The 22,478-nt window shown below is 40.9% G+C and overlaps 1 protein-coding gene across 1 annotated transcript in view; it reads right to left on the minus strand.

Moving 5' to 3' along the window:
- Nucleotides 1–6,488: 6,488 nt before the first annotated feature.
- The window catches only part of TNFRSF19 (TNF receptor superfamily member 19), a 93,802-nt gene continuing 77,812 nt past the window's right edge, over nucleotides 6,489–22,478 (minus strand). Inside the window, exons 7-10 of the mRNA XM_019530176.1 lie at nucleotides 16,581–16,745; nucleotides 15,472–15,597; nucleotides 13,535–13,637; nucleotides 6,489–10,961 (exon numbers count right to left, since the gene is read on the minus strand). Of these exons, the coding sequence (XP_019385721.1) occupies nucleotides 10,568–10,961; nucleotides 13,535–13,637; nucleotides 15,472–15,597; nucleotides 16,581–16,745 (788 nt within the window). The 3' untranslated portion in view covers nucleotides 6,489–10,567. The remainder of the gene's footprint in view (nucleotides 10,962–13,534; nucleotides 13,638–15,471; nucleotides 15,598–16,580; nucleotides 16,746–22,478) is intronic.

Below are 22,478 nucleotides of genomic sequence, written 5' to 3' on the forward strand. Positions count from 1 at the left end.
CAGCAGGGAGCTTGGGCCATGGGGTGGGAGAGGGGCCACTTTTCCCTGGGCTCCTTCCTTTGCCCTCCCCCTCCCCCTCTTACCTGTTTCTGGTGCTGTGCAGTCACATGGTCCCAGGCCAGAAGCCCCTGATAAGACTTCCAGCTGTGCAGGGCAGGGCAGGTCCTGCTGTTGCAGGAGCCTGCTGGGCTTCCCCTAGGTCCTACTGCCCCTTTTTCCTGTCATTTTTACAGGAACCAAGGTACAGGATCAATATTAATTTTCTAAATTTTTAGGGGCTCCACGGACCAGATAGAATGGCCTCTCAGGCCAGATCCAGCCCATGGGCTGTATTTTGCCCACACCTGACATAGGGGAACCTTGCTGTACTGTGCATACAATCTGGATAAACAGACTTCAAGCTTCAACTCTGTCAAACCAACATTTTTCAAAGTAGTTTAAAATAATAATTAGGACTATAGGACTAGAAAGGGCCTTCTGAACCACTGAGTTTAATCCCTGGTATTTGAAGGGAACCTTTTATGCAAGGATCCTCAAAAACCACCTCTTCAAACTTGTATAAACAACTGCTTGGTTCAGTGCTAAAGACACCCTATAATATCCCATAGGTAAAAGCAGGGGAGATGGAGATACTGTTAATGTCCTGCCAATGCAGTGACAGAGAACAAGGTGGCTAATATATCCTTCAAGGTTCTTAGGAAGTGGACATTTTTTCATCCTAAAGAGGAAGCAAACGTCTCCACAGTCTGTGCTAAACTGACCTTGGGGAAGAGTTCCTTCTTGATCTCGGATTTGGAGATTGGTATGAGCCTGAGCAGAAAAGCAAGACTTCACTAGGGACCTCTGAGTTTTCCAAGTACTGGCAGGACTGCTAGGAGTACCAGTACATCCCAGGCAAAAACCACACTCAGCTTTGGCCAGTGTCCAAATACTTCAGAGGAAAGCAGGGAAAGGAGAGAAAACCACTGGAAGCCAATAGCATTCATGAGGTAAAACAAATTCCTTCTTCTATACTGGGGACCTTCTATACTGGGGACCAGCAAAATTCCTGGAACATGGGATTGCTAGATATCAACTGTACTGCAGGAAAGCCATCTCCATACCCAACATGGGGGTTGTAAATACTTGTTTTTACATATTGTACATATGTGGATTGTTGAACCATTAACACCCTGTCCTATCATACTAAAACTCTTCATCTTATCTTTGTTCTTGTCCTAACATCCTCTATCTCAGGGCTGTTTAACTTTTGAGTGGCTGGTGGGGGAGGAGGGGGTCCCAGGCTGGATGCCACATAAGCTGAATGGCACACTGCATAGCTACCTCCCAGCCCCCCACAGCTGCAAGGGAACCGCACCAGTGCTCCCATATCACATGGGCCCAGGTTCTCCCAATCCTACTGGCCATTCTCTGCCTCAGCCCAGCGGACCATGCTGCTCCACCTCGAAGGCAGAAGGATGAGCCTGCAAACTCCAGAACACCAGCAGGAAAGCAATGCAGTGCGGGGGAGGACAGCACCTGGACCAGAAGCCTGGGAGAGCTGCTGGGTAATCCCGTGGAGGCCAGATGTGGCCTGTGAGCCACCAGTTGGACAGCTCTGCTGTATGTAAAAATGAACTTCAGACAGATTTGTCACTGATTTTTAAGAATCCAGATTTTAGCTTTCAAAAAAGCAGATTTCAATAAATCTAGAGAGGTAAGTAATATCCCCTGTGTGGGAAGTAAGTGTAAGGGAAAAGGCACTCAGGGGAGTCAGCAGTTTCATAATATTTAGAGTATGAAAACAAACTATCCCAACAGAAAGGTAAGATAGGAAATTTTCCAAGAGGAGGCGGAAATGAAATCATGAGCTCTTCAATGATCTGAACTTCAGGAAGACTGGGAAAGGCTACATGTGGCTCCTACCTTTAAAGATAAGGGAGAAGAGAGAACCCACAGAATTATACACCTGTCAGTCTAACTTTAATTCTCAGAAAAGAATTGGATTAAACTACCTACCAATAATCACCAAGGTGATGAGTAACAACCAACATGACATTATCAAGATCAGGTCGTGTCAAGATATTGTAATTTCCTTCTATGCCAGGATAACAACCTTTGTGAAGCAGAAGCAGATGTGAGGATAATCCCAGCCAACTATGGAACTGTAGTCTAGATGAAAGTACTGTAAGGTGCATGCCCAAATGGTTGGAAAACAGATTCCAAGAACAGTTATCAGTGATTCACTGTCAAACTGAAAAGTGGGGAGGGAAGCATTGTGCAGGGGTTTGTCCTGGATCTGCTATTTTTCTTTATTTTCATTAATAACTTGGGGAGTGACACAGAGAGGTGTCTTAAATCTGCAGATCATACCAACGTGTGTAGGGGAGGCAGGACTGCAAGCACTGGGGAAGTAAGGATTTGTATTAAAATTATTTGTGACAAATTGGAGAACCAGGCTGAAATATATAAGATGAATTTAATAAGGACAAGTTCAAAGTAGGAATAATCAACTCTGCAAATACAAGATGGAGAATGGCTGGTAAAGCTACAGTTCTGCAGAAAAGGATCTGGACATATTATTACGATTATGATTATTATAGTGGGTCAGAACATTAGTAAGATACATAGGTGACTGGTATGGGGTGCATATGCCCCCCTGACAGCCACCACTGATGCTGTCAGTAGGGCTGGTGTCCCCCCCCCAACAGAGTTGGTGGCTTCTGTGGGTGCGCCCCCAGATCCAAGAGGCACCAGTCACTCACGGCAAGATAAAGAAGGACTAGGTCTGCATTGTAATTTTACTCTGCCCAGCAACACCATCCTGGAATATACTGATGTTCTGAGCCCTGTTCTGAGCATGTTATGTCCTAAACCAGAAGCAAAGTTTGCTCTTTTATTAGACCAGCTATGGAGTTGGGAGAGATGTTAGATAAGATTTTTTGGACATGAAGTGTCTGATACAGCGTATGCTAAATAGTGTATTTTTTGCATAAAATGCACACAGAAATAGAATATGTACCTTGTTTTTGGGATGGCAGAGTAAAGGAAAGGATACTTCCAAAGTTATAGCTGCACAGGTACAGAGCTAAAAAAAACAGTCTGCAAGGCTGTGACAGAGAGGGAGAGACCAGGATTAACTAGGAGATAACAAAATGCCGGCTGATTAGCTTGCTTAGTAAAACATCAAGACTATTAAAAAGGCGAGATGATAGTTAACACCTGTACAGTGAAGAATAATGAGTCACTTGACTCCCTCAGCTGCCTGACAAGAAATGCTAATGCTGCTGCAAAGCAGTTGGTTTTGGAGCTTTCCTGCTAGAGATACACACCCCAGTTTTGGGAAGGCAGATTTTTAGGGTTAAAAAAACAACGTGTTCTGCAAGAAAAAACCAGTATACAATTGGTCTAATTAGATGCAAATCTGGTTTCTTGCATGTCTCTTGGACCATCCTGGCTACACTACCACTCTGATCCTAATGAGAAGCAGTGCGGCTGTATGCATCCAGTGCTTTGGATGAGCTAATTAGTCCACCCTAGCTTAATTAACCTGTCTATTAGAAGGCAGCCTTTAGCATGATGGTTTGTTTGTGTGTGCGCACATATGTTCCTAAATGCTAACATATTTTTGGTGGATTCCCTAGATCTTTTAATGTGTTGAAAAGGAGGGCATAGCTGTTATGAGTCTTGCAATGGCTTTTTTTCTGGCTGCCCTGGATTATAGAATTAAGCAACTGGAGAAAATAACAATGGATGATGGGAATAAACAAAACACTAGGGACAGAGCAGCTCCCAATTTACTTGGACGTTGGCCACTGAAAACAATTTCAGATATTGGCAATTTTACATAAACTCCAACAGTCTGGCTCCACAATGGCTGCAATCCTGAGGTTTCAAAAGCTTCAGAAACTTTCTCCATACCGGCTTTCCACCCCCGCTTTATAAAAAATGAGCATTTCAAGTTAAAAAATCCTAGCGAACAACCTGCTAACTATTATTATACTCATTTGGCTCATTCATGTTCATTCATGAAACAAACAAAAAAGAATTAATCCTTTAAGATCAAACTTCAACCATATTTTAATTATGAAGTTTTCAAATTAATCATTAGTACAATGTAGTATCTCTGCACATTCTTACCACCTAAATTACACTGAGCGGCATAAATTACAGTTTGCATTGAAAGCTGGGCATTAGTACACCATTAATAAAACACAGACTGAATAAGACTTTTGTGGGCTGGTTCCAATCTCTTTACAGGTTGGATCCAGTCTGTGGGACACAAGCTGCTAACACCTGTCCAAGGTCACTCAGCAGGTTAGTGAAAGAGCCGGCAAGCCACACCGCCCTTTCCCCGTTACCGTCATCCTTTTTAAGGTCTGGTCACCAGAACTGAACAGAACACTTCAGTAATGGCTTCACTAATGCTATAGACCAGGGGTGGGCAAAATATGGTCCACGGGCTGCATCTGGCCTGCAAGGCCATTCTATCTGGCCCGTGGGGCCCCTCAAAATTTAGAAAATTAATACTGATCTGTCCTTGATTCCTGTAAAAAAAAATGACAGAAACCAGACGCAGTGGGACCCAGGGGAAGCCTGGCAGGCTCCTGCAACAGCAGGGACTGCCTGGCCCCACCCTCCCAGCCGAAAGACACAGCAGGGGCTTCTGGCCTGGGACCATGTGACTGCACAGCACTGGAAACTCAGGTAAGGGGGTTGGGGGAAGGGCAAGGAAAGAGTCCAGGGAAAAGTGTCCCCTCCCCTGCCCAATGGCCCATGCTCCCTGATGCAACTGCTCGCAGCCTACGCAGGGCTGTCCTGAGCAGGCATAGGCAGCCCCACACAGGCTGTGAGCGGCTGCAGCATGGGGCACCAGACACGGGGTGGGTGAGGGGGCCTCTTTTCCTACACTCAGCACCAGTTTGTAAACCAGCCCTGCTGCCAGCCTGGGCCCCACGCTAGCTCCAGGCTCGCCTGTTGGGGCTGCGCACGGTGGCAGCAGCTGTGGCCCCACCCCGCTTGCCCTCCTGGAGCCTGCGTGTTGGGCAGCCCAAAGGCAGTGAGGGGCTCAATCCTTTTTTTCCCTGGAGTCTGTCAGCCTCTCCCACTGCCAAAGGGTGAGCTGCTGGTGGGCCTGAGCTGTGCAATCCAGCAGCAGCTGGTGCAGGCAGGCTCCACTGATGAAAAAAAGAGAAAAAAGTAGCATGGGGCCTTTTTTTCCTCTTAGAGCCTGCCTGCCTCTCCCATGGCTGGGGGTGAGCTGCTGGTGGGATGAGCAGCCCTTGAGCTGGAAGAGACCCTGGTGCTTCCCTTTGTGATGGTAGTGCCCCCCAGGACTGCCTAGGCAGGGTGCTAGTGGGCAGGTGCTACCCAGGGGAGGGGTGCTACTGCTTTGGAGGGCAAGTCTGGGGGCCCCTGTAGTTCAGAACCCACTGGCAGCTTGCCTCCTAGCCATGGGAGAGGCGGGCAGGCTTTGCTGGAAAAAAAAAGAAAAAGTGGGACCTTTGTCACTCCCTCCCCACAGAAGATCCTGTCTGTGCAAGCTGCTGCCAGGCTGTGCAGGCCCTGAGCTGCCAGGAAGGATTGGTGCTTCCTTCCATGACAACGGTGCCCCCCTGCAGCCACCCAGGTGGGCTGCAAGTGGGCGGGTGCTGCCCCAGCCTGCAGGCAGCACCCAGTCTGATCCAACGATGCATGGGCACTGGACACCTGGGCGTACTCGGGGAAGCTTGGGCTTGGCAGGCTTTCAGTGTCTCGTATACCATCATCCCCACTGCCTTCCCACTGCCTGGCACTGCTCAAGAATGGGCTGGCTTGCACCTACGGTAGTGTGGGAAGGTGGCAGGAGGATGGCTGCATGTGCTGGCAGCTGTAGACGGTGGCAAGGATGGTGCATGGGGTGCTGGAAGCCCTCCAAGTCAAGCTTCCCCATATATGCCTGGGCTTCCAGCACCCTGTGCACCATCCCTGACGCCTTCTCTAGATATATAATCGCTGCAATTTGTTACATAGCAAACTAAAACACATCTGATGAGTTTTATTTTGCTATGTAACCAAGTCATTTAAAACAAAATACACCACTGCACACGCACAGCAGGACAAAATTAAAACGTAATACATCACTGCAAGTGTATATGGTGACTCCATTAAAATGGTACAAAAGGGCAATTAAACTGCTTAAAAGGCCAATTTCATCACATGTACAAGCGCCCTAAAGCATTTGTGTTTGACGTCTCACTAAATAATTTTTTCTCCACGTTAGCTAAAAACCAGATCTGAGGCACTATAACTTCAGGGATGATGTTAAATTACTGTCTCTTTAACCTCTCACAGTTTGAAGGCACAGTAATTCCAACTTTGACAATGTGGAGCCAGATCACCACATTGTTTGAATATAGCACATCTAACCCAAATCAATGGGGAATTCTGCTTAAAAAATGTTGTCCCAATGTCACCCATCTTTATACAGAGTATTGGTAATATTAAGAATTTGAGACCAATTAATGAAGAACAATTCATGTAACAGTTTATTCACAAATAAAAAAAGTAATACAAAACAATTTACATGGTTGTAATTTACAGATTTAAAAAGTATGTCAAATGGCACTGGTGGTATTTGTTTTGTATTGCCATGTACAACATTGCTTGGCACAAGCAATATAAACACATTCAATCTGCTTAAATTAAGAAAAACTATGTTAAAAAAATATATACATAATATACAAATACTTGTAAAAATCGCTATTCTGCATCTTGAATTCTTTTTAAAATTTGTTCTCACTCATTTACAGGAATTTTATATATACACCATAGTTTCTTGCATACCACGTGTCCCCAAATAAAACACACACCTTATTGTGGCAAGGCAGAATATAAAAAAAGCTACTGATAATTCATTAGCAGCTGTGAAAGGGTTAACATAGGATACTGCCTCTGCTTGCTTGCTGTCCCAGAAAGGAGCAGTAACTATTTTGCAGCACAGCCTGGACATGAGTACACAAGATGCTGACTGTGCAGTAGTCAAATAATACTGCGCAGTAGCGTGTTACAGCACGGACTGTGCTAATACGCTACTGCACCATAGTGTGACTTGAAAGATGTTCGCTGGTGATACTGTACAGTTACTCCAGTTACTGTGCACTTATTTAGTACTTGCTAATACAAGTACTAAAAAATGCGAATTAATGGCTGCACAGTAGCATCTCATGTAGACACGCCCCTGTCCATGTTTCTAGTTCAGCAAAGAAGATCAGCTTCTCCACTTAAAGCATGCACCCCAATTTCGGAGGACTGCTTTTTGGGCAAAAGGTGTGTGCATACGGTGTATGAGTAAATATAGTAGTTGCTGGACAAAAATGATCAAAGTGAAAATTCCAATGGGAAACATACTTACTGGTGACAGATACTGGCAAAAAGTTTTTGATCATACCATTTCATGGTATTCCTGACAGTTAAAATTTTAATCTCCATACGTACTCTAGCAATATTTTGCAATATACTGAAATGCATATTGGATTTTTTCTATTTATAAAGCATATACAAAAACACCAAACATTTCTTCAAGTAAAAAATGTTGGAAAATAATATTTTGACATGTTTATCTAACGTAAAAAGGATGTGAAAATTAATTTTGCCTGAACTGCATATGTCTTTCAAAGTATTTAACAACTGAACACAAGCATGGCTATTTAGTACAATAATAAGTCAAGGAGTCAATAGTAGCATTTAATATTCAGAGGAAATTTCTTCACTGACCTTGGGCCATATCATGCAAGTGTTATTCATGATGAGTAGCAGTTACTTGAACAAGTTCCACTGTTTTTTGGCAAAGCATCTTGTCATCTTTGCTTTCAGTACTGCATTTAATTATTCTTTTACAGGCCCAAAATTCTGCCGATATGTCACAAGCAAAAGCATCTTTCCTTTAAGGAAAGAGAATATTATGTTACTTGTGCAAACTGTTGTACAATTCATTTACAGGAAGAAAATGTACCATGTATTTGCATCATTTTGCTGATAACTTGTATTTTGCTAAGAGCATACTGAATGCTTTTTAAGAATTCACAATTTCAGAGCTATATCCTGCCTAATGTAACACTTAATGGAGTTCATTGGGACTCCCCCCAGTAGGAAAAAATAGTACCTCTGATAGAAGATTTTTATAGAATAAATGCCACTATAAGATGCAATGTAAGTAATAGATAAGAAATTATAGAGAAAAGTGTCAGAGTTGCGGCCATAAGATAATAAGCTTACTCAGTTTGGGCATCCATGTAATTTTGTGGTTCAGGTGAATGGTATTTTTAAACAACTGCTGTTAACTCACTTTTGTGTGTAGTGAGGAAGGTAGAAAATTTAAGGAGACACTTACAGGAGGTATTGGCATTGATGAAAAAAAAGTCTGTGTAGAATAAAAGGATTAGGTCACCATGGGTACATACACAGGTACTAGATTTCTGACAGTTAAGTAACTTAACTTTTTTAAGTTGATTTAACTGTCACAGCATACACGTATATGTGGAGCACAGTTCTCTTAAATGTGGCACAAGGTAATATACCTCCAAGGTGTATTATCTTGAGTGGCATTAATTAAGTTGACTTAAAGTTGACTTAAATGTGTGTGTATGCAAAGTTGATTTAACTTAGCCAAGGGCTACTGCAGGGCGGGGTTCACAAGATTGCTACCATTATGTCAAGGAACTGTATGTGTGTATGCCTGATGTGGTTTAAGTCAGCTTAGTCAAGTCAACTTAGTTAAGTCACCTTATTTTAAATTAACTTAGATGTGTATACACACCCTATGATGTACTGTAGACTAACCCCTAAAAACTGTCCCCTGTTGGCAACCTTTCAGTGACTTTCAGCTGTGTGAATGCTTCATGCTGTATCTGCTGTAATTTGATATTGACATGAGAGTTCATTATTTCAGTGTTATTATTTCAACATTTAGAGTCATATAATATAGCTACAAGTCCAATGTGCTGTCTACACCAAAGCTACATCTAAATTAAGGCTAATGTTCTGGCGTAAGAAAATGGTGATTTTTAAGGGACTTTAAAATACATATTATTGGGGCATGCAAATTCCTTGATTCATTAAAGCAGCTTTTTAGCTAATGTGTAATACAGTACAAGCTTCCATTTGCTAATGCATGATCCTTACATAAATGGAATTGTTTATTTTTTAACCCTTACATAAATAGAAATGTGAGTTAAGATTACAGCCAGCCAGGAAAAAAACTAATGCAAGCTTAAATTTGCAAGCAGAATAACTGGCAAACTTTTGTCCCACACCATCTGACATCTGTAGCTCTGTTTAACAGATCAGTCTAAAAACGCTAATGTAATTCTATTTCTTATAGTATTTATACATAGCTGCAAGCTCAATCCATTAAGTTTTTCAAACACCCATGAAGAACAGAAGATTGTTGTTTAGAAGAGCTGCAAAGTATCATGAATCCACCTTCAGTCTTCTCTCCAATTGCTCCTTGAAGTTTCAGCTTACAGCTGTTATGGCTCAGATGCAACTGCCTGAAAGGTCTAAAATGCTGCCAGTTTATTTCAGCTGTTTTTGAAACTAGGAAACATTGAGGACCAGGCCACATTCTATTCACAAGCATTAGCAAAGAAAGAGGAGGATAGCATGCAGTTCTAGTGCCAGTAGAAATATTTGTGGCTTCCTAGAGAAAGTGATAAAAGAGTAGTTACACTCTCATAAATACCATATGAAATCCTTTATTTTATATAAAACACTGAAAACATCTAACTTAATTCACTCTCATACTATAAAAAAGAGAAAAAATCCTGAAACTGAATTTCTGTCTTAAATTCAGTCTTGTCTAAATTTAATTATGCATACACATAATTCCAAAATATATTCAAAATTGTTCATCTTATATGAATTCCTTTAGCCAAATCAGCATTTATTTTACATTTTGGTAAAAAAGGCCCCAGGAAAACAATGAAGCCCTCTCTTGTTCTGTGCTGTACAGTCACATACTGAAAAAGCAGTCTCTGCCCCAAAGTGCCAGCAGGCCCTGGGCTTTCTAAACACAAAACAGTATCTTTGTTAGTACAACATCTATTATTAGAAACAATAACAGATCAAAGGAGTTTACACTCTATGACGCTGTATGACCTTTCACACTGAAAACAATTTGCAAACGTCTATAATTAGACTTTCTTAAAATAAAGATGAACTTTACTAAGTGATAATCTAACATACAATGATAAAATAGAAATATATTCTGTTAAAATCTCTCTAGTAAGAGAACTTTACAATTGCATAAATAACCACATGACTGCTTTGTTATGGTGAAAACTATACTTTTCAAATACTCAAAATGGATTTAAAATATGACAATCTGAAATGTCTATTTCTTCTGAGAATATATTCACCTTAGCAATGCTCAGACACAGCCCAAGGATGGACAGAACCTTGCCATCTTTTACTATTTGATTATTTTTTTCAGCGAGGCTGGTGGACACCTTTATCTGTACTCTTTGTCTTTCTCAGGGTTCTTAATGTGAGCAGATGGGTGTACCACAGATTTTGTTTCTTATTTACAGAAATGTATTTTACCTTTTTATCAGTCTATAGAAACATTAACAGTTCTCTCATGCCCTGTCATTGGCTGTTTTTTGGCAGCTGCTGAGTCCTGCATAAATGAAGCATCCATACATGTGCTATGTCTGGAACCTTCAATAGATTCTGCACACTTTTCAGAGTCAGATTTAGCTGAAATAAGTACATCACTTAGATCCTGCTCATTGTCTGAATCTATACTGACTATGTTTTCAGCCTCTGGTTGGAAGGAATTTGCAGTTCCTCCAGTCAGTTCTGGATAAGATTCACAGAAAGAAATACTATCACAAGAAGTAGGGTTTTTCATAAGAGGCCAAACATCTGACAGATCTCCACAGACAGTATGTGAAAGAGAACCAAGAAAGGCAGGAATCATTTCTCCAACAGAATTTGAAACCCTGCAATGAAATAAAAGGGACAGGTTCAAAATTTTGTCCAAAATGTCAACTGTAAGTACTGAAATAAGAACAAGATTCTATTAAAATGCTACTCCAGAGATAGTATGTGCAATCAAATATTGCTATGGCGACATATCTGTGGCATCACAGGTTTTGCCCATGTATGTACAGCATTACTACGGTGACATAGTGTCATGGGTAGACATGCCCAGTATCCCTCTACTTTAGACTTCACTGTGCAGCTAACCTTGCAAGTGGTATCTAACATGAAAAAAATGCTTTTTCTCCCTCTCATATTCAGCATACATAACATGAGAGTGGGGACAGGCATTGGACTCCGTTTCCCAGCTGCCCCTGTGCATGGCTGGGGCTGGTCTCCATGGAGCTGCAGCTGTGTGGGAAAGGAGGCTGGGGTTGCCATGGATACCTGCCACAGTCCTGCTGGCAGCATGAGTGGCAGAGCAGGGCAGGGGGCTGGTCCAGAGCCAATGGGAACGTGTGATGGTGGCAGCTTGCTCTGGAGCCAGGGCAGAGCTGCTACCTGTAGCCTGCATGCTCCGGGCAGGGGCAAGCAGGCAGGGGATCACGGCTCTGCCCCTGTTCCAGACCATGCGGTCACCGCTTTAAGGAGCCAGGGCAGAGCTGTGATTCCTAGCTTAGGTGCTCTTCCTCAGAACGTGCAGGCTACAGATCGCAGTTCTGCCCTGGCTCTGGAACGAGTTGCCCCCATTGCAAGTTCCTAGCACCGTCGGAGCAGTCCCCCGCTCTGCTCTGCCATGTGTGTTGCCAGTGCAGCTGTGGCTGGTTTCCATGGCAACCCCAGCATTGAGATTTCTGTGGCTAGGGTCGCCATGGAGACCGGCCCCAGCCATATGGGCAGGGTCTCTTGGGAAATGGAGTCCGGCTACCAGCCAAATTGGCCATTTTGCTCACCCCTGCATTAGAGTAGTGTCAGCTATTTTAAGAATTTTATTTTTAGGAGGACTATTTTTATTTTGCCTGAGGCAGAAAGCAACTGGAAGCAGTTTCCAGGCAAATCACAATCTTCATTTTCACCATAGTATCTAAATGCAAGAGTGCACTATAAATACCCTTACTGAGATCACAACACTGGCTGGGCTTTAGTATAATACAGCATAGTAAGCAATGACAGAAAATAATGTATTCAAAGGTATTACTATTTTAAAGAAATACCTGTAGTATTTTTAGAACCTATACCTAATATGCCTAATATATACTAAGGATACTAAGTTATTATACCTAGTATATACTAAGGATGTGCATAACCAAAACATATCCTGAATTAATGATCCTTACCCTAATATTTATAAAGCCCCCTCCCAAAAATATTAAAATGCTTTCCTGGTTCCAGAATACACACAAAATAACACTGAAACATCCTTACAGCTGGAGACCAGCAGCCAGAACACTGAACAACAGCTGAAGGAAAGATAAGTTTTGGCAAAGGGAATTGGGACAAACCCTAATTTGTATGGAAGTCACCATAAGATCTTTCATGTCTGCAAACAGTGGATGTGAGCTCTAGTTTTAAAGTCTAAACCAAAAACCCTGCACTAATTTTATGAAACTCATTCTGTTGATCTAAAAAGAATGGAGGGGGTCGTGTCAACCTTGCCGACATGGAAACATATGCTTTCAGAAAGCTTAGTTTGTTTTTTTAATACATCTGATGCTTATACCACTAAGCTATATTGTATAAACAGCAGCTATTTAAAAGCCACATCTAAAATTTTAGCTACATTTGGCCACAAGAAGAAAACAGCTAGAAGCCAATTTGAGTTTAATATGGAAAATAATTGTGATTAAAAATCCAGCATTGAATGTACAGTTAGGAAATATCAGATAACATCAAAAGCTTTTTATTTTTACATACAGCATGGAATTTGTGATGCATGTCCCACTACTGTGCATATATTCAACCAGACAAAATTGATTAGAAGTAAATAGCTAGCTTAGAACTGTGGGACACATCAACATCACATTTTCCAAGAGAAGGCATTTATACCTAAATCAAAAAACGATCTCATAGAATCTCAAAAATACTAGACTTGCTCCTCCAATTCTGGGAATAATTTAAAGTTTGTGAACTTATATATAAAACCTTGAGCTCATGGAAGTTAAAAGCTATGCTGCTGGCTCCTATAACTCTGGTTCCCTGGAAGAACTCCATTCCAGGAAACCAGTAACTGGAATGAGATCACAAAAATCTTGCTAGCTCTGCAGCAAAGAGGGGAGGGCTATCAATTAGGACTGAGAGAGAGGAGGAACATTCATCTGTGTAGAAATGAAGACGCCCTGTGAGGAAAGGTATAATTTTCTCTTACTAGTGCCCAATCTCAAGGCTTGAACGATGTAATTTTTTTTTATTCTGTGTGAAAATGCAGTGCTTATTTCACTTTAATATACATTTTTTTATGACTCTGTAAAAAGATCTGCCAGCAATTCTAATTCTTTATTCAGCTGAATCAGAACTGGTGTATCCTGTATGAATATTAATATGACTACCATGCAAAAGAGTTTGTGTTTGATACAAATCTAAGGAACCAAGTTACCTTTCATGAAGTGTAGTCTGTGAGTGGAAAGTGCAACTGTGACTGCTGTGCTCTATGCTACAGGCTTCATCACAGCACAGTGATGGAATCAAATGAACTGGCCCTGCAAAATAAAAATTTTATTTGAAAAGAAGTAAAACATCCTTGTTTATGTTATACCATAAGCTTAAGATTTTTATTCTTTCAAAGGCAGTTTATTCTCTTCCAAATTTTATATTAGACTATGGATTCATGGAGGTGTGATCTATCATGGTAAAATGGGTTCTTTTATTCTTTTAAAATAGTGTTACTTTAAAAAGCCCAAACCTTCAGGAAAATGAAAACATTTGTGCCCTGTTGAGCCATCACATAACACAAAAACCATCACATAACACTCTTTTAATCTTTATAAGCTGATGCTTGCTTTCTATTGTCACATGTTTTAATGAGCAGTGAAGAACTTAGTGTTGCTGATATTAAAGTTTCATCCCTGGCACTGGAGTTGTCACCCTTTGAAAGTGAACAGGCAGCTGACACATCAGAACGTTCTCTCTCCCCAAATGTAGGCAAACATTGTATCATTTTCATACACATTATATATTGCAAGACCAAAACAAGTAGAAACTTGGATTTTGTTAAGAAGTGAAGCATGGGGATTATCAGTTTGCCAATCACACTTGTATGACACATGCCTGGTGAGGCACAGCTAAGATTATTTGTAGAGTAACAAGGCAGGTGTATCGTGCTGGTGTATCGTGGGCTGGTGTATCGTGAGTAGTAATCGTGTGCTGATGCAGGTCAGTTGTGGACACACATTATGTTTGCAGTACTACAAATGCCCCTGTACTGATATAAACAGCGGGTGTACCAACGTTCACATTGTTTGTGGCACTATAAAAATGTCACAAGTGTAACAAAAATGGTGCCAGAGCTACAGAAACGTTCCTGTTTGAAATGGAACGTCACTGTAGCACTATTTTGTAAGCCATGTAGCGCTATACAGTGTCTTGGACTACCAGCAACTCACAGTGCTCTGTTTTCCTTCCCCCTCCCCCTCTGGGAAAGCAGTGAAGGGAGAGTAGCTGGCACCCTGACAGCCTTCCTAGGCGTGGTGGGCTATCACAGCACCCTGCTGGGACTCTGCTGCCACAATAGTGGGGACCAGAGCTGCTGCTCCTTCCACAGGAACGGCAGCAAGACCTGGTGGCTCCTTGGTGGCAGCAGAAGCAGAAGGAACAGCTGCCACTGCAGGGGTGTCCGCAAGAGCTGGTGTCCCCATTGGCAGCAGTAGCAGCAATGAGAAAAACTGCGGATGAAGGAACAGTCCTCTCCCTGCTGGGATGCAATGGAAGCTGTCAAATACAATCTCCAGCCACCCACAAGTCTGTCTCTGATAGCTGCTGCTGCAGGACAAGGACTAGGATCCAGTTGTGAAGCAGCAGCTGTCAATGACAGTCTGGCCTCTACCGCCCAACCAGCAGTCCCTTATAGCTGGAGAGTGCACCACGTGGTGATAATGTCTCTTTTCCAATATATGTTTACTACATCTGAATAACTTGGAATGTGCAAGCATTGAATGTAGTTTGTGATTAGAAACACTATGAAAATGCTTAAATTGAGGCATACAAATCACACACATGTATTTATATCTCAAAGCATGAACTAAAACTCCTTTTTTTAACGAGTAGCAGAAAACAAACATGTATCTAAACACAAAAATTACTGAAGTAAGGAAACAACTGAAACAAATAATAAGGAAAAGCTTGTCTAAACAGCTGCTTGGAAATTGTAGCCCTCTAAAGAGATGGCCATATTCTTATAACCCACATAAGAACAACCCCAGTTCTACCTTAGAAACCAAGCATAACAACTAAAGGGCTAGATAAATGCTTATGATTCCATGTGTTCATGCTGCTTGGACCCCTTGTTCTCCCAAAATTGCCTAAGACCTAACTTACCACATGTCTGTGATGGGTCTCTTTGGCATTGGCAACATGTTCTGTGATCATATTCATTAAGCCGTGGTCTGTCAAAACATGACAGTTCAGAACCATTGTAATGAATATCTTGTGATCTCATAGACCCTTTGAATAAAATGGGGGAAAAATGTATCAGTAAGAAATATCTTTTTCTACTCAGAGCTTCATTTCACATTCATAAGTTTCAAAGCTGGAAGTGACCATGACAATCCTGTGACCTGATTTCTTGCATAACAAATGATATTCTTGCATCAAGCCAAAGAAACTGTATTTTGAATAGAATCTCTTGAGAATACAACTGATCTAATAGTTAGTCTAATCTCAGTATTAAAAAAAACCCAAAACCAAACCCTGTGACATATTTCTAATGTAACTTTTCCTGGCTTCAGCTGATGGAACGTACTTCTTTATCTTTGTTAATTAAATTAAATAGCCCTCTACCACCAGTAGCATTCATTTAATCTATGTACATAATAATCAAGACCAAGTCACCTCTCTTACCTTGGTAAGCTAGATGAACTAAACTCTTTAAAATTTCATTTGGGACATTTCCCCAGTCCTGAACAATTCTTATAGCTCTTCTATGAACCCTCTTCAATTTTTCAAGTCCAGTAGTCTTACCCATTCCATATACAGAGGCAATATCATCTTCCTTTTCCTACTTAGCATTTCCCTCTTTAGACATCCAAGACTCATCTTATGTCATTAGGGGATTTTAATTAAGAATAACTTTTAAGATGTAAAGAAAACACAATGTTCTTATTTTAATTTAAATGAAGGGCAAGAAAATATTAATTTAATTTTAAGATACCTGAAAGTTATGTTGAAGAACTGTTGACACAACTGCTAAGTACAAAAAACTGATTTGTCTTTATCTTAATAAAATTATTATGATAAAAATATTACTTTAAAGTAACAATTCTATCATTGTGTCTCTTGTATTAGCTTAAGCAGGTTTACATTCACATTTTAATGCCCAATGTTCCGACTGTGCAAAGAGATTGCCTTGGAGTAAGGTTATGCACAAATTAGTAATGCCTGGTACAATACTGTTGTTTCTAGATGAATATTATTAGTTGGAAACTTACAGCTTGGCTTTTTCTCCATAAATTGTCTCTTACAGTAGATAATACAAAGGATAAGAAGAGCTAAGAGGACTGTAGCCAGTGCACTACATATAACAGCTGCTAGAGCAGTGTCCCGAGGACTGGAAGCAGTTGATGGGATCTTCACAAGGTTCACTTTAGCGGTACCTAAAACATATTTAAATGCATGGTTAAGACATTGTCACTATTCTAGGGATATTAATTCAGGTAAATGGAAAATTCTGCAATATAACTAGAAATGGTCTTGGCAAAGAGAAAAAAGAACATTCTATCTTGCAATATATACATACTTTTAAGACAGTTTATTCTCAAATACCTTAGTATAAACCACGTGGTATTAAATAGTATAGTGTACATAGAGTACAATGTGCTAAACAGATGTGGAACGAACTGTGACTACAAACACAGAAAACATTAGGTCTGTGTGCATAGGGAAGTATTCGATTCAGATTTGGCCGATTTGGAGGACAGTGATTTGATTTGGAGATTTGAATCACTGTCCTGAATTGATTTGGCTGAATCAGCTAAGGAAGATTTGGCGCTAATTTGGAGAGATTCGGTGGTTCAGATCAGCTGGGGGTAGGCAGGCACAGCCAGGGGTGTGAGATGTGGGCGCAGCAGTGCTGGAGCAGGGGCCATGACTTTGCCCCCTTCTGCCCAGAGCAAGCTGCACCTGTATCCTGCCCTCCCTCCTGCCTTGGCTGGGCAAGCGGCAGCAGGGCAGAGCCCCCGCTCCCAGTGCTGTTGTGCCTGTCTCTCGCGCCCCACCCTCCTCCCTGAGTAACATGACCCCCACCCCGGCTCTGATCTCCCCCCCACAACCCCTTTCTTCCCCGCTCCCCCAAACCCAACAGACCTACCAGCTAGAAGCGGCTGTCAGCTGTCTGTTTAGTTTACGGCCGAATCTCTGAATTGGGCATATCTTTTTCTGAAGCTTTTCCGAATCAATTCAGAGCTTTTACTTGGTCTCCCAATTTGATTCAGATTTGGAGATTCGGTTCCTGAATCAGGCTGAATCTCCTCCAAATCAAATCAGCTACTGAAGCTTTGCACAGCCCTAGAAAACATCTTAATTGTCAGTGAAGACTGAGCCAGGAACTTTATCACCAAAATATAGGCTAGGGACAAGCATTCAATACCAGTTCTTCAAATTTATGGAAAACTTACAGCACTGGAAAACATAGAGAGGAAAATGTGCAGGCATTCCAGTCCTCTGACTGGAGAACAACCAAGTCACCCTAGAAGGGAGCTCTCTAGACAAAGGGTGATAGGGAGTTATTCCTTTCCTCTCTTGCCTTCATGGCTAGCAAGCTGTCTTTATCTGATGCCATGGTGTGGGTCAGGGGAGAAGTAGCTTCTGACCACCTGGATAGGGACTGTGACCAGTCCCATACAGCCAACCAGTGCTGTGTTCAGCATGGAGCTGCCGGGGCGCGGGCATGCTGTCCACTCTCTTCCCATTCTTGCAGGCAAACCCAGCTGCTGTGCTGAGACCCTAACTAGTCCCAGAGCTGCAACCAGGGTTTTCAAACATGGCCCACAGCCTCTGGCAGTGGTGATGTGGTATGGGATGTGGCAACCCCTCACCCCTGCAGATGAATTGGGGCTGAGTTCACAGCCTTGGCTGCTGCCCTGGACTTGCCTATCACTGTCACCCTGGTTCTGTGTAAAGGGTGTGGGAGCAGAGGTTGCAGGGCTCAAACTGTCCCAGGAGATTTTGAGTCATGGAGGAATGTTCCCCTCCCTCCCTACTCTTGCCAACCAACTGATGAGTGGGTCTTGGTGAGTGTGGGGAGAGACCCCAACGGAAATACAGAGGTGTTAGAGTTAGTGGTAGAAAATTTTCTCTCTGGAGAAATTCTTGGTTGGAAATGCTATTATTTTTTTTTGTGGCACAGCTTGTTTTCTTCTATGTTAAGAACCTTTAATGCCTGTACACTTGTTTTTGTGAAGAAAGACATTTCTCCCAGCACAAATGTGACACCTATCAATTGCAACAGAGACTACTGGGCTGTGCAAAATTTTGATGGGTGTTTCATTTCGAAGCTGTTTTGATGCATTTTGAGCTTGAAACAGCTAAATCAAAATGAAACAAAAGTCTCTGAAACAGCTTCAAAATGAAACAAGGGCACTCAAAATGTTTTGAAAGTTTCAAAACATTTTGAGTTTCGAAGTTGGGCTTGCTGCAGTGTGGGCCCCTGGATCTGCACGTGGGATGACAGCAGGCTCCTGCTGCTGGCTGGGGCCTGCAGCACCACCAGGCTTCCCGGTGCTCGGTACAGGCTATGCACAGCGCTGGTCCCAGCTGGCAGCGGCAGCCTGATGTCATTCCACGCACAGATCTGGGGGCCCAGGCTCCCTGGGAAGAGTCTGGCACAGCACCGCAGCCCTCCCAGGGGTCACAGGCACCCAGATTTCCATGCGGGGTGACAGTAGGTTGCCGCTGCCAGCAAGTAATACGAGTTTTGCTTGTCAGAAGTTTGAGGTGCAGTTCTCCAGAAGCCCCTGCACCTATCTCCTTGAAACTTGGAAGGCTTCATGCCCTCAGAAGGGGCTACCATCTCTACAATTTCCATCTGAATCAGGCAAGAAATGACAAAGTTAAAAAGCATTTTCATGATTCCCCATTATTGCCTATGGGCAAAACAGCAAAAGGCATCAAAACAATGAAACACTTTCGACAAAACGAAACAGTGAAATGAAACACTGTCTCTTTAAAACAGTGAAATGGAAGTCAAAATGAAACGTTGCCGCTTTGCACACCCTACTGACTATTAGGTCTAAAGAGAAACTCTTTCCACTTGTTGAGAATTAAGTTCACAGGCAATCAAACTCCATTAGAATCATTATTTGCCAGTGAGTTCCTACACATATCAGAGATGCAGGGAGCAAACTAACAATGGGAATCTTTGCACTTTTGTATCTAGTATAAAAAAGTGTGTGTGTATGTGTGTGTGTACATACACACACACACACACATATCTCTCTCTCAAAACTCACACCTTCAGAGAAGCTGCTGGGGTGACAGGCCATGAATTTTGCATGTTTGTTGGTACTGTGTATTGAAACTTTTTCCATTTACTGAAATATTAGCTATAATTATGACACATGGCCTGTCTAGTGTTTGTTTTAGATGGTAGGTTCTATGGCTCTGCTCTCTTGCAGAACTCTATGGCTTGGAAGGGACCTTAAGGGTCATTTATTTCAACCCCTTGACCAGATGGTTGAGAATTTGGGCCTTCAGGTTGAATGTGACAAAGTTTTGAGTACTTTTCAAGATTCAAGAAAGAATGAGAACTTCAGATCTTGAGCTATTTTTACTCCTGTGCCTGACTGCATCGGTACACTCCCAATTACTTTACTAACCATAACTTAAATTTACATATAAAGTTTAAGTATAAACATTTTATTAATCTTACAAATCAAGATTATTCAAAACCTCCATTCATCTGAAGTGAATCTACAGTACCTAGTTCATAGAGATCTCAGAGTTCTTAGCAATTACAGAAATAAAGTGATAGGTTTTTTCCACAAATAATCTTGGGGTAAGAAAGAAAAAGAAAACCTCCATTAACCATTCAAAAGTGTGTATATTTTTACATGAATAATCAAATTTCTGTTCTTGCTCATGACTATCATCTATATGGCACTTTGAAGATGAAAAGTATTTTTCAAACAGCTGTAGTGAACAGTTCATTATACTTCTATTATAATAATACTTATTTCTTCTCCAAGAGAGAATAACTAAAAATGGATAAGTATCATATTTACAGCAAGAGGTGAGATACCAGCTTTTGTAGTACCATATATTCAACATAATTCAGGAGCAAATCTTCATAATCTCATTCACACCTCAATCCTACACATTTACTACCCTCAATTCATCAAAGGACTGAAGCATGTGTTTAATTTTAAACCTACACTTAAACTTAAATTGACAGGATTTAAGTATATACTTATGGTTAAACACATGATTAAGTCCTTTTCCAAACTGGCCAATAAGTCCAAAAAATGGAGACGTCATCCTGTAGTGATATTTATGAAATGATATATAATATCACATTATAAAAATAAACTAAAAAGACCCAGACAAAAATACTGTATTTAATTTTCAAAATTCGTAGTTTCAGCGTACTCGGGAAATAGTCAATGTTAGAGAAGAATTTTAGAGTATGTCCTGTACAGATTACTCAAAGTAAAACTAAATAAATGTCCTCCCTTGATTAATCAGTAACTCTTTGCAGTCTCTTTGTACGCAGAGATGTGTTTCTGAACAGTGAATAAGCTTTTTGTTAATCCAGAATGCTTGAAGAGCAATATCTATGGTAATACTAAACATATGAATCCCAGCTGTAGCACTAAAAGGTCTGCCAATAAACAAAAAACCCATAAATTTTTCAGCCATTTTTTGCCAAGCAACTAGGTAGTGGACAAAAAGCAAAGAGACTTCATTTGTCATTTAATTCATATTTATTTTCACAGATTTTCTTCCACGAACTATGATTTACTTGAATAACTACTTAACTTAGTGGGATTTTTGTAGCAAATTAATCATTTCAAACCAGAATTCAGGACTTTACAATTGCATGTGCTTTTGATGGACATAATAATTACTATCAGCTCCCAGGATGTTAAGGTCAAGAACTCTATGCAAATTTTTTGTTTAAGACAAGCAAAATCAGTGTTAACCAATAGGGATTTTAGTTAATAAAACCAACCTAATTAAACTCCAATTTAGGGACAGTTGCCATTTTGGGTAATATGGCACATCCTAAAGATCTGGGTTGAGAACAAGAACAGAAAATGAACTCAAACTTATCTCAAACAAAATGCCTGGATTATATGGCTGTATGATTGTGTATAAAAATAAAAAACACTTGCATGGCTATAAACATGCGCAAAAGGTTTTGCACTACCTATTCATTCTATGTTTGGTTCAAGGCAATACTATAAACTGGATTAGAATTAATTTTTCAAAATGTTTAATAGATGTGCATACCAAACAAAAAAATGACCATACTGATAGTATATTTCAGTATTACTAATGGTTAATATCTTGGAAAAATTATTAATTCCAACTACATTTCTGAACTTTCACACAGAGAGAAGACTGCATTTCCTTCTCATCTTTGAAGGGAGAAGTAAGAAACATTATTAAACAGGACCATCAGTGACTGTAGTAAATAAACACTGGACAGATTGTCTCAACATTCGCAAAGGAGAAAGCTGAATGCCTGGATTTGATCCAAAAGTTCATCATGTCAGACCACATTTTTCAAATACACACCAACTGCTGACTTTGAAGCTGATGCCCTGTACATTTTTTTAGCATACCAAGAATCCTTGAGAGGGGAGTAAGGGGAAAGATGGGGAAGGGGGATATAACAGATATGTTTGCTGTTATTCCTCATTTGGAAATCTCACATTTGTTTAAAAACAGATAACTAGAACTTTCTTTTTCAAGGTCACTCCTATTACAGTGGCTATCTTTAAATAACTCTAATTGATAAGTGTGATATTTAAAAATGAATTAAGATATTTTTAAAGCTAGGTATAAATAAAACTATCTAAAGTAAAATATGCTTATGAAAATATCTCCGTGGCACAGAAAATGTATAACTATTAATATTTGTGTCACGTAAACAACATTGACTTGGGTTTTGCTTCCTGTAATTTGTTTTGCACCTTTTGAAATCAGAAGATGTTTAATATCCACCATTTTTTAAGAACTGTCATTTTGCCCTACTTTGCTGCTGGGTTCTCATCTCCTGAGTCAAACTCATATCATGTTTGTCCAAGGGCCTGTGAGATTGTCAAAGAGCTGGAAAAACTAATATTCTTCTATTTAATTTCTGAGTTTTGTGTTTGTGGCCAGATTCA

The sequence above is a fragment of the Crocodylus porosus genome, unplaced genomic scaffold (genome assembly GCF_001723895.1).
Source record: "Crocodylus porosus isolate Cpor-Errol unplaced genomic scaffold, CroPor_comp1, whole genome shotgun sequence".
NCBI classification, from domain to species: Eukaryota; Metazoa; Chordata; order Crocodylia; family Crocodylidae; genus Crocodylus; species Crocodylus porosus.